We start from the raw sequence: 12,837 nt of genomic DNA, 5'->3' as shown, positions 1-12,837 counted from the left end.
GAAACAAGTGTGATTAGATGGCAAGGACAATTGGAGCAGTATTAAACAACAGCATCGGGGAACAAAAGAGAGAGAAAATCAGAAAGGGATGTCAGAAGGAGGAAATGGTTTGTCCTAAGAGCAAACAGGGTTGGAGAAGTCCCAGGTACATCTTGCCTTCCCCCCCAGACCGCACCCCTTGAACAACCAAGCAAACGAGGCCTCCGTGACTTCCCAGAAACAGGCAGAGCCCTCCCGCAGTTGCTGCCCTGTCACACTCCACTGTTGAGCAATCCTGATGGCACCACACAGCAGAGAACAACTTGCTGCGTCACACAGCTGAAGGAGGAAAAAATAGACGGCCACAGCACTGCTGGGGACACCGCGCAGATGGAGCTCAATACCTCCCCCCGCAAGCAAGCCTGCAAACAAGGAAGCTGCACCAGATAACAGAGGCACATCTTTATGAAAGCAGGGTCTCCACGTTACCCTGGTATCAGTAATCACCATGCAACTCGAGGGGCAAGGAAGTGAGGGTTATCAGGGCACGCACGAGCTGTGCAAACTTCTGCTCGAGCTGAGGGCAGAACCCCAGCACACGAGGCTTCACGTGTTTAGCCCATTTCCTCTCCTGTTCCTGAACATGTGGTCCTCCTTCCTCACCAGCAGTGATCTCACAGCACCAGGAAAAGGTTTCTCATCTTGTTCCACAGCTCCACTTTAGACAAGCACAGCAGCTGGAAACAGAAGTCCTGCACGACTAGCACTGCTTTAGAGGAATCAGCAGGAACCACCGCAGAATGTGGGGATTTTGGGACGTCTTTCCACAAAGTGCTCTGGAGAGCTGATGTTGAAGAATCACTAGAAATCACTGCAAGCATTTAGAAAACGTCAGCTGAAAGAGCAGCCTGACAAAGGCAGCACACTTGTTGATGCCTTCAAGAAAGCAGAAGCAGTGTTTGTACACTGTGTGCTGTTCACTTGTTGCATGGCATGAGCACTTGATCATGTCTTTGCCAAAGCTGTGCATCACACAGGTGAGCACTGCAGCTAAAAAATGAGCAGAAGGCCCTGGCTAAGACCATTTTTTAAAGTTAGAGAAGTTTCCCCAAGTGCTGACAGTCCGCTATGAATGAACAGCATATTTTTAAAAGAGGGGAAAAAAGAGAAAGGCAAAAAACCCACTGACCTGGAGAGGGGGTACATACTGCAATGTACTGGTTGCAGCATGCAGAGCTAGAACAGGTTGAGCAGGTTGGATACTTGGGGGGAGAAGAGGTAAAGCTGGAAGATATACATTAAAGGTGGAACGACGGCAACCACAAACAAGGTATAAGATTGACTTTTTCCTCCTCCTCTTTGTACTTGGCCCAGGAGTCTTTTCAGACAACACTGAGCACACACTCATTAGGGAAGCGATGCAAGTATTTCCAACGTGCACACACAACAGGCTAAGCAAGGATGACCTTAACATACAAACTTTCCCAGCAAACTTTCTCAGCAGCCAGCATTTACTATACAGAATTGCTCCAAAAAAAGCCAACCAGACAATGCACTGCTTGTTAACCTTGAGAGCTCACATCTCTGCAAGCCTCACGTTACCATCAGGCTTATGGCAAAGGACTAACTGGTTGCTGAGACCGCCTGGATTTTCTAGTGCTTGCAAAGCTAAAGCTTCTATTTATTCTGTAACTCCTCAAGGTGAGAAGAGGAGGTAGCATCCCTGAGAATACTAAACCTTTGGAGGAGGTGATGTTCCCAAAAGGGTACTAATGCGGAAAGATCAAGGCCTCGTGCAGCCATGTGCTCTGCAACCAGGGTCTAATCTGTCAAGTGGTTTGTGCTCGTTTGAACTGTGACATGGTTAACAAAGCAGCACTAAGCTACGCTGAATGCACTCTGTTACACAGAGATTTATGTTACTGCCTGTGAAGAGGGTGGCATTACTCTGGTGTCAGACCACCTTCCCTCCAAGCACCACTTGCACCACAAACATCAACTCACCACCGAAGGCAGCATCTCCTTTTTGCCTGCAGAAAACTAAAGCCTAAAAATCCACCACCTTACAAAGTACAAGTGCAGATTTAGATATTAATGAAAGGCAGCGCACACGAAATCTAGGGCTGAAAAGCCAGTGGATTCTTTCTTATGTTTAGGTACTGAAGAGCTGTGGAGATGCAAGTATAATGTTCCTCATTGTGTATGCTTCAGCTCTCAAGAACAATAGAGCTAATTAAGGTTAGCATATAAATCTTAACTCCGCACTTCCTTGCTTCGCTTGATTCTAATCAGATCTCAACATCACTGTTTTTGTGTTCACTTCCTTAGCTGGTCTTTAATGATAACTGAAGGGGGATACTGTCCAAGGCTACAAGCAATGCTTAACATGCCTGAAATCACAGCATCTCCTTACAGCTCTCACGGCTCACACTGGTCCTGTGACACAGGAGCTCCTTTAGGTCAGCTTACAGCTGAAGATATCCACTTTTTATTTTTTTTGGAGCATCCTATTTACACATCGTGTTAATTAAATAATGGTTTATGTCAATCTTCACAAAGATGATCAATCTACTCAGCAACAGTGAGACAGACGAAAGCTTCTGCCTGGACTATTAAAAATAAATTGTCCTTCTCATTCTCACCAAAGACACAGAGAAACAGACTCTTACTGCTAGACGCTGCTGCTGATAAATCCTGGCCTTTTTCTTCCTTTTTGAAATCTTCAAAACACAGAGGTCTCAGCAGGGTACCAAACATTTACTGTGGACATCCCCGCTGACAGGAGAGACCAAAAACATTTCTCTCCATTTCCCCACCTTTATTTACAAAACGTATTAATGAAAATGTAAGAAACAGTTTTTAACCACAAAGAAAACTAAAACAGGTATCATATCTCACTTGCCTTCTACAGCTCCGGTTATCAATTACTAGAAGCTGCAATTAGTCCTTTGTGTTAGTTATCCCTGCTCAAGAATTAGGGCACTTGTATTTGCTGAAGCTTATCTTTTACTAGCATGCTGACAGCGGTTAAATCATCCCCCACATGTAAGGAATGGATTTGAAAGCCTGTAATACATCCTGCTTCTTCGTATTTAAGGGCGCTGAAATAAAAGCTCCTCAGGAGATGACCAAAGAGACATTTCCATTGTGCAAGACAATAAACAAGGGCCTTTTCACACATGTGAAGTGTCAGTCATTTTCAGCGTGGTGAGTTCCTTAGGCACTCGCTTTTAGCTTCAAGATTTTATGTGTCCCATTTCCCAAAGCTACCAAAAATTTAACACCAAATTTCCAATTGGCCATCTGTGCACCAGAAAACAAACAACACTGTAATAAGACAGTTCCCTTCTGAGAAGCAAAACAACAACAAAAACAGTTCATCATCCCATTTGGCTAGACTCTGCCTCCAAAAATCTCCATATTAAACAAATGCCAGACTGCACGCATGTGCTACACTGCAGAGATCCTATTTGTACTTTGAAGCTGGGCATTGTTACTGCACTGCACCCCACAAAGCACACACAGCTTACTGGAAGCAAGCCAGCATCATAAATAACATAGGAGAATTCACAGGTGGAACACAGGGAGAGGATGGATTTAGCCAGATCTTGAAGACACTCTGCATATTGGATGTTTGGGATGTCACAGGCAGCCTGTATGCATGCCTGTCTGTAAAACACAGATCTTTGCTGAAGAGAGCTGGAAAATCATCAAAATTTATGAATCTCAATCCCTGTGCTATTCTGGGAATATTCACCTTCCAATCAGTATATTAAAGGCTTTACTTGCTGGTGAAGGAGGCTGACTAAAACATCAGCACTCACAGGTTTCCCTCCAGCATGTGCATTTTCCATTTTTTCTCCAAAAACCCTCACTCTACAACACGTGCATACACATGAGGTGTTGTTCCAAAAATTTCAATAGCAGAGCAGTACCATGCATGGATAACAAAACCAGCTGTTCTTCTCTTGACACAATGTTAAAAAAAAAACAACACAGTTTGGGAAAATTCTGTAACACGGGGAACAAGACTGAGAAAGAAAGTGTCTTCTTAATTAAAAGAAGAAATACCTTCTTTGATAGGACCCTTTGTAAGCATGCTTCAAAGCATAGCTTCTGCAATCCAGATCTTCCAATTTGATTTTCAAAGACTTCTGCATGTGGTGGTTGCATGTGGTGTTTTGCATGTGCCAAAAAAAAAAAAAATCTCCAAACTCGGAGACCTGTTCTTGAGACAGAACATAAACAGCCTACGAGTAAGATGTCACTAAAATGCCACTATGAAAAATTTTGCCAGGCAGGGAGGAAGGACAGAAAGAAGGTCTATAACTGTGGCATTCTGGTTTCATAAAGAACGCTTCAGTCAGTTTGCATTATCACACACACATACAGCCTGGTGAACACCAGGCATAGACACTGCAGCTTAGTTTACCAAACTTGGGAAGTTGTGGTTGAAATACATGCATTTTCCCTTAACTCTTTTCAAACTTGCCATGGAGCCTGTAATTGCTACCCACTGGAAACTGGCAGGAAGGTCATTTCTCACCTCTCTTCTGGCATTTACATCCTATTAATGTTTCCAACTTGCGTGGAGAACGTGTCTCTGGCAGGGATGGAAATCTGATTTTAAAGTGATAGGTACAGACCATCCTTAGTTACAGAAACAGAAAAAGAGCTGTTGGCAGTTGTCTCCTACCCTGAAGGAAACCCATTTGGAGCAAGTGGAGGCATCACTCTTCCCCCTAAAGTCAGATGCATGTTCTACTGGAATGCAGCACAGTAAGTCAAGCAAACTCTTTTCTCTACCTTAAGGCCCCTTGCTAAAGCTTATGAATCACCACCACCACCACCACCAAGACCCCCATCAGCAGACTAACTCATCTGTTCACATTTTGGGGACATGCAGTGGTGGAGATAGAACAAGAAGCTTGCAACTTCCTATCTGGCAGCAGAAGCAGGACCCAGAAGAGCTCCTCAGAGTTGGCGTGATTCACAGATCAACTCCTTAGAGAGCTACAGTGATAGTACAGATGGAAAGCCTTCAGTAAATGCAAGCTATTGATTTCAGACACTTCTTTGGAAATCCCCAGACTTCTCAGAGTCACAGAAAACTCTTTATACACACACACCTTCTTTCCATAAGAGTTTATGCTCCTGCTAGAGATCTGAGAGTATCCAGCTTTAATTCACTGTGACCAAGACAAAGCTGCAGAGTCTGTGTCTCTGGTGGAGAAGTGTGAGGATTAGCATGCTCTGTACTACACATTTTCTTATGTACAGATCACAGTGCCACTCTAGTTACAGCAATTTAGAACTCAAGATTACTCTGATCTCCCTTCCTCTGAATTCCTAAAAGTCCCAAAAAACAAGCCATCCAAGCCCCACATCAGGCCCTCACACTACAAGGCTTGCCCCTTCTAGTTCTGCTCAGAAAGAAACTTGTGTAAAAAAGGCAGTGTCCTCTCCAGTTGTACTTCTCAGCAAATCATGCTTCTGGTGTAGATTCCAAGCATGGATGGATCTCCCAGTTATCACACACTGCAACAACCCTCCTCAAATGGGAGCAGCAGCACTGAGATGGAGGCAGCTAGGCTGACAGCACATTCAAAGGAATGAGGGAATCAGCTTCTCACGCTATACATTGAGCACTCTCCAGAAATCCTTGCTCTCTCCAACTGTGACTGTCCCCATTGGAGGCTCAGGTCACTCTGGAGCAATCTGGCAGCAATAAGAGAGCTTTCTGAGATGCCCTGAGCTCACAGTTCCTTGTTGAAAATCCTGGCCAAGAGTCATACTGGTCAGAAAAGGAAGCAGGCTTTAACCTCTTTTACTGAATGGTGCTGCACACGAGAACCTTCCTTCTCCACCCCTCTATTTGCAGTGCCCATTCAACTCGACTTGTTGACAAGGAGCCAAGGAGCACAACAAAAAGAAACTGGACCTTATGTGAGAGGCTCTGACTCATTTACAAATGAAGTGTTTGCTTGTATTGTGGGAGTCAGGAAGGGCAGCATCAATTTAACAGGTAAAGAGCACAAGCAACACCCCAGCACAGCTAGAAGAAGGCAGACAAAACAGTGTTCTCACTTGACAAAAACTAGGTATTGCAACAGAATCTTGCTGCGATGCAAAAAAAGGAAGAAATTAGAGCTATGGAGGGTTTTTAATCCCTCCATTTAATAAATAAAGGGGAGAGAAAAATTACTTTTTAGGAAGATTGTGGCACTGATACTTCCTAACGGCAAAAAAGCATCTGGAACTTTTTTCCCCTCCTCCTCTGCTCTGCTGAATGTCTAACAGCCTGGCTGCTAGAGGTGGAAAAATGGATCCGAAATTTCGTCCCCTCAGAACAGAAGTAAGCACTCTGGTGGCACAGCACTGCCCTTGACAAAATAAATCCAATGGATTTTTTACCCCTACCTAGAAGGTCCAGTTTAAAAAGACAGTATGGACAGTTAAGAAAGAGCCAGAATGAGGCACAGGGAAGACAGAGAAGACAGAATATATGCAAGATGTGCAGACACATTCTGCTCCCATTCAGATCCCAGCAGACTACATTCTCCCTCACTCCAGTCCCAAGCACTGAGCATATCTGGTGCAAAAACAGCACTACGTGGGAATGTTCAAGCTCTGCTGATTCTTTAGCAGAACTTCCACAGCTTTCTGTTAAATTCAGTTCTCTCCCCAACTTCACACTTTGTGAGACTCAGGAGGGGGACATTAGAAACCCTGTTCTCTGTTAGTTTGGGCATATATCAGCCACTATTTGGATACTCTAACATGAAACTAAAGAATAAAAGAATTGTGTGCATCAGCAGGGAAAGATGAGCTGGCATTCTTGCCCCACCAGCCAGCTGGCACAGACAAACAGATGTGGTACCACCATCAGCAAGGCCTTTGGAAGCAGTCCACGAGGCAGGATGTGGCAAGCAGGCCCTTGCTCCAGAATCCTGAGGCAGAAGGTTTTGAACGTGATATGAAAAGCATTCATCCACAGCACTGAGACTCGATGCTACAGCCAGACCTGAGGTACCTATGGAATAATTTCCTTCAGACCATCTTAGACCAGAAATACCTGTTTCTGAAGGAAGTACCTAGTGTGCAAAATCAACACCTTCCTTTTGAGTTTGTCATAGTACCAGATAACAAATTTCATTTCATTTTGTATTTATCCTCATCTGCCTACTTGTACATTCATGCTTTTCACTACGGCATCAGGATTCACTAGCACAGCCTGTTACAGCATCAAGAAATGGTTATTCGCTGCAAACAATTGGTTTGGCACCATCCTGCCCACCAGCACTCTTCCTTAGCAAAACTACCCTGTTTCAGTAGGCTCAAGATGTTTCCTGTCACAGGCCTGGGGACACCTGGTGCAGCATCAGTGAGCTCAGCAACTTTGCAGTGTTCCACCGTGCTGCTGCAGTGTAAGCCTACACAAAGAGGAGTTCTACAGAGCAGACAGGAGCTGACACCTGTCAGATGGAAAGAGCTTGCAACAGAAATCTGTTCCTTGCACAATTTAGGTTCTTCCTAGCATGGGCAGTAAACAGAGCACTCTATCCTGGCAACATCAGGCAAAACCCCATTAAGAGGAAAACTTTCAAATGAATAACCTTGTCATCAGAAGGTTTTGATCTATAGTTACTTCTTTTGGGCAAGTCACTCAGTCTGGCAGATTTACTGCTAAAGCACGATAAGAGTTGCTATACAGGGAAACCTCGATAAGCAAAGGATACTACATCAACATCTGGCAGGCCTGGAGTGAAGTCCCACAGGAAGTCTCCCTGCTTCTGGAGAGGATGAGGAGATGCCTAATGAGAAAAAAGCTAAAACAACCCCTGCAACCTTCAGCAAGCAGCCTATTGAGGAACAGGACACAATGGTGTCCAACATGAGGGTCTGTGTGCTGAAATTCATCCTCTGGTGCCAATACTGGCACCAGCTACAACTCAGAAGCTGCCCTGCCTTCCTGAGGAATGATCCAATTTGGAAAACGTGGCTCACAACTGACTCAGTAGAGACAGACATGATTTATTCAATGCCCAAAGCCATTATCTCCTCTGAGCATCTTCATGTCTTCCTCTTCTCATCTGATGTTTCTTTCTCCATCCCTCCTCAATTCTGATTGAGTAGAGGTTAAATGAACACAGAGATAGAAAATTGCACACATTCCTATTTCTCCATTTCCATGGGACTGCTTAAGCTGTCAATAAGATCCAGAAAGAGGCAGAGCTGCAAGCAGATACTGCTTCCTTTGGGTAGGATTATATTATCTCTGCTCGCTGAAATAACTCCTTTCATTCCACCTATAGCATACTCCTTGGAAAACTGTTGGTAATAATCAGTGAAACAAGGTATCTTCCCACCCACACAGAATCAGTTTATAACCATCACTTATCACAATACTTACAAGCAGCGCTCCTTTCCCCCACTTATCTTCCATTTTTTTGTAGGTTGTAAATGCTTTGACATGGGGGCGAAAGCTACCTGGGAATTCACAAACTCTTAATCAGTTCTGAGGTGCTCCACCCATGCAAATAAATGAATACTGAACTGGAAGATGTGAGAGGGGAAGGACCATACAAAGAGTGGTGAGGTATTGGAACAGGTAGTCCAGAGAAGCAGGGGAGACACCATCCCTGGAGGTGTTAAAGGAAACGTGTAGTGTGGTACTTAGAGGCATGGTTTGATGGGCAATATTGGTGGTGGGTGGATGATTGAACTAGATGGCCTTGGGGGTCTTTTCCAATTTAATGATTCTACAATTCCAGAGCAGTTTTAGAAATGCCCATCAGGAACAGGGGCACCTTTCTATGGAGCAAGAAGGCACCAGCCAGTGGGATGGCCCCAGCCAGGACACTCCAGGCACTGCTGGAGTATTAAACACAAATCCATACTTTCTCCATCCTGTAAAATTAAGTTTTATTTCATAGGGCTGTCCTAGAGCTGTGTTACAGTTAGTAATAACTGTAACTAACCGGTAAATTCTGTTTGGTCCCATATGGAGCCAGGAGTTGCATTTGATGATCCTTATGGGACCACTACAAGTTTGGATATTCTATGATTCTGTGTGATTTTACATTGTTCCCCTAGTTGTCAACTGTTGACATACTGCTAAATCCCTATGAAGGAAACGACACTAATTATGTTTGGACACTGGTCACAGATAATTTCCTGAATCTGTAGTTCAGTAAGTTGCCTACAGAGCAAGTAGTGATGTATGTATTTACAAATAAGATTGATTATTCTGAAGAGGCATCTTCACAGTGGCATTTGGATACTACACTGCTTAATATTCACCACAGATGCCCCAGTACAACCATTTGCATCTGCTACTCAGAAGCTACAGAATTAGAAGTTCCTCTACAGCTTGGCTATGTATTTTTATCCTTAGAGAAAAATCCATCCTGTTTTCAAAATAATAATAATAATAATAAAACCAAAACAGCAAAACTTCTGGATATCCACAACAACTGAATACTACGTGAGGAGAACCAGAAACCCTTTCTCAATTTTGGCTCCCTTCCACAACATAATCATCCCAGCAGTTGTAGAGTGTGTGTGAGTTTGTGTCACACCATACTTGTAGATCAGTCCATGTAAGGGTCTGTAGTTAGCTTCAAAGCTCTTCCAAGGAAACAAACCCAGCCCTCTATCCTGTAGTGCTTTCCAAACTCCTGGGTCACGATCAGCACTCACCTGTGCATGTTTCCATTGGTGGTGAAGGACTGTCCACACACTGAACATTTATAAGGCCTTTCACCTGAGTGCACCAGCATGTGGCGATCAAGGGAGCTCGCTGAGCTCAGAGACTTTCCACAGATGCTGCAGGAATGGTCTGTCCCTCCAGTGTCAGTGTTATGCTAGAGAAAGCAATGATTTTTTTTCATTGAATGACTCTTACACAGTGTGAGTAAAATATCAGAGAGAACTGTAAACATCTTAAAAGTAGCTTCACAGAGCCACGTGACACAATACCTTATATTAAGGTGTGCCCCATATCCAGTTCTTTCCCACAGCCCTCCCCCTTAACTCCATCCCCTCCCTTTGCTTTAACTCCTTAATGCAGCTGCTTTGTGCAGCCTGGAATGCCCACCACACGCTGCACTTTCACTGGGTGTGCAGCAGAAAAGGATAGAAAGGGACCCAGCAAAACCGATCCAACAAGTGGGACCTTGGAATGTGTTAAGCTATGTAGCACTTTGGGGTAGGGTAAATGGTAAGGGGGAAAGAAGAAAGAGAATGTAATTATAAACTTGATTTCAGAAGACGCTTAAAAATACTCTTTAAAGATATTAATTTCAAAGTGACTGTGTAGTAAGAAAACAGAAAAACAGAAGTAAATGCCTCTGTTTTACAGGGAAAACATGGCTATCAGCCACTATGTTATATGTAGCACTCGTTTTTGCTTGCATTTAGAGAATTGAACATTTCTTCACATACCAAAAAACAAAACAAAACAAAAAAAAACAAAAAGAAAAAGAAAACAAAAAAACCCCACCCAAACTAAAATCAAATAGAGAATAAGGAAAAAAATTAAATAACAGTTACAGCACAGAAGGGAAAACGGAAGTAATGAGTATCTAGTGGACTCAGAGTGGTGAACCACAACTTTAACATCCCAAGGAGAACTTTCTGACATAGAAAAAGCCAAAGCTCCTCATAACACATTTTCATATTTCAAGAGGAGCAAGATGAGGCCTGTATCTGACAAAAATAAAGAGCATCATACATTTGAAATGGGTATTTTAAATTCTGCCTCCCAAAATTGCTGTACGTGTAAAGGACAGAGAGGCTTTTAACACCAAGATGATTTTAAAGTTGTTTCTTCCTGCTTCTTATTTGTATGAACAGTAAAGGGAACTGTATTCAAACAGGACAACAAAACAGGACTTATGCCTCATGATGGAATTGGTTTTCCAGATCCTTAGGATACCTTAAGCTGTGCAGAACAGGACACACATCCTTGTTTGAGCCACTGAGGGAGTAGGGAGGGGAAGGAAAGGAGAGAAAGAGAGGAGAATTATCCACCTCCTGGTTGATGGTTTGTTTGTTTTTTTTAATTAATACCAGGGGAAAGCTTGAATAAAAGCAAAACAATTGTGAAAAGTTATATACAGGCATTTCTGATTTGCACATGGAATTGCTTTTCACTACTGCAAAATGCACACTGGCAATTGAGACACTCAATAAAATAGGGAATCGAGAGCTCTATCTTTACGTACCTGACGAATGTGCATAGTTAGCTGGTGCTGTGTAGTGCAAATCTTTTCACACAGAGGACAGGTATAGGAAGACTTCTCTTCTTTTGTTTCCTGTGAAGAAAACAACAAAGAAATCAGATATTAAAGAACTGGAAAGCTGTTACTGCTATGGATGGAAAAAGCACAAGCCATCTCCAGTACAAAAGGCCACTGCTAACAGAACGACTTGTATGTGCATTTATCATCCCAGCAGATCCCTCAGGGAAGTTTCAAAAACTTCTGAATTTATAAATAGGGGCCATTTCAACCACCACAGAAGAACAGCAGCTGTTTTAACAGCGCACAGATACTCAGCAGTAGCAGTTTAGGACAGGAAGTGAAGGCAATTACTGCAACCAGCTCAAACTGCCAGGAGGAATTTAGGTGAGCAGAAAGCAATTACCCAGGCTGGAATCCTGCCAGAATATGCTGGCAAATGCAACTAATCTTCCAAAAAGATCTTTAGGAAGCACAAGTCTTCAGGACTTTGGGTTTTCCACCCCACCTCGATGGCAAGTTGTTAGGCCAGTGCCCTTTTCTCAGAGCTCTGACTCAGAAGGAAGAGCAGCATTTACTGAATCACCAGCACCACTTCCTTGAGCATCCTGTGTTTCTCCTGGAAGCATCCCATCCAGGCACACTGGCCAGGCCCAACCCTTCTTAAGCTTGCAAGATCTGATGAGATCATAACGAGAAAGAGGTGACAATGTGGGAGCCTACGTGACTCTAAAAGAACACATTATGAACCCCGTTATCCTCCACCCAGGTGAGGAGTAACCACGGTCAAAGCATGAGTACAAACAATGCAATAGCCCCGACCTGGATTGCTCAGTCTGATTTAAGTATGCCCTTGAGACACTGGGGAAAGCCGCCACTCTTTCACAGCCGAGGATGGAATGGCACTCTCACAGAAACCAAAGGCATCTGCCTGAGCTGTCTGCAAGGATGGCTACCGAATGACATACGGTCATTTGCACCAGACGTGGCTTCTGAACCAAAGCCTCCACGACTCAAAGCAAGAAGATCTGGCACTGAAAATGAAACCTCTGTTTTCTGCAGAACTATGCACATCTTTACCAGCTGGAGGTTCACCATTTGTTACCTAAACTCGTGGTGATGAGAATACAAAAACCATCTCTGCATGACTGATGGGAAGCATAATATTTATGCTAAAAGGATGCATTCTATTGAATCTCTTTGCTGGCTATTTTAGGTAACACTAGTGAGAACAAGCAAAAGAAACCAAACAACAGCAAAAAACACCCCACCAAACCTAAGTAGCTCTTTAGTCAGAAACAGGAGGGAGCTGATCTGTATATATCTATCTGTTTCCTCTTTCTAAACAATTTTTTTCCCCTTCACTGTCCTACAAGCTATCAACTGAGAAAGGACCACTTCCAGACAGACACAAGCATTTGTGTGGGGCGCTGACAATGACTGGCCCAGGTCTCTGTCATCAATCCTGTGGCATTTCAAGGGGAAAGACACTGACACAGTGTTAGAAAAGGCTGTTCTGTTGTTGACTTTTTTTTTTTTCCTAAGTTTCAACTTAATGAAGCAATATTCCTCTCAACACGATCTGAGGAAACACTCTATAGAGAGTTCCTGACTA

At 43.5% G+C, this 12,837-nt stretch overlaps 1 protein-coding gene across 2 annotated transcripts in view; it reads right to left on the bottom strand.

The window, feature by feature from the left end:
- The window catches only part of RREB1 (ras responsive element binding protein 1), a gene marked incomplete at both ends in the record, with an annotated part of 119,271 nt that overhangs the window by 46,511 nt on the left and 59,923 nt on the right, over positions 1-12,837 (bottom strand). For both annotated transcript variants that reach the window (XM_079533771.1, XM_079533770.1), the window contains 2 exons: positions 9,682-9,845; positions 11,208-11,297. In XM_079533771.1, the coding sequence (XP_079389897.1) occupies positions 9,682-9,845; positions 11,208-11,297 (254 nt within the window). The remainder of the gene's footprint in view (positions 1-9,681; positions 9,846-11,207; positions 11,298-12,837) is intronic.

The sequence above is a fragment of the Tetrao urogallus genome, assembly GCF_951394365.1.
Source record: "Tetrao urogallus genome assembly, chromosome: 3".
NCBI classification, from domain to species: Eukaryota; Metazoa; Chordata; class Aves; order Galliformes; family Phasianidae; genus Tetrao; species Tetrao urogallus.
This window is presented reverse-complemented; position numbering and strand designations above follow the sequence as displayed.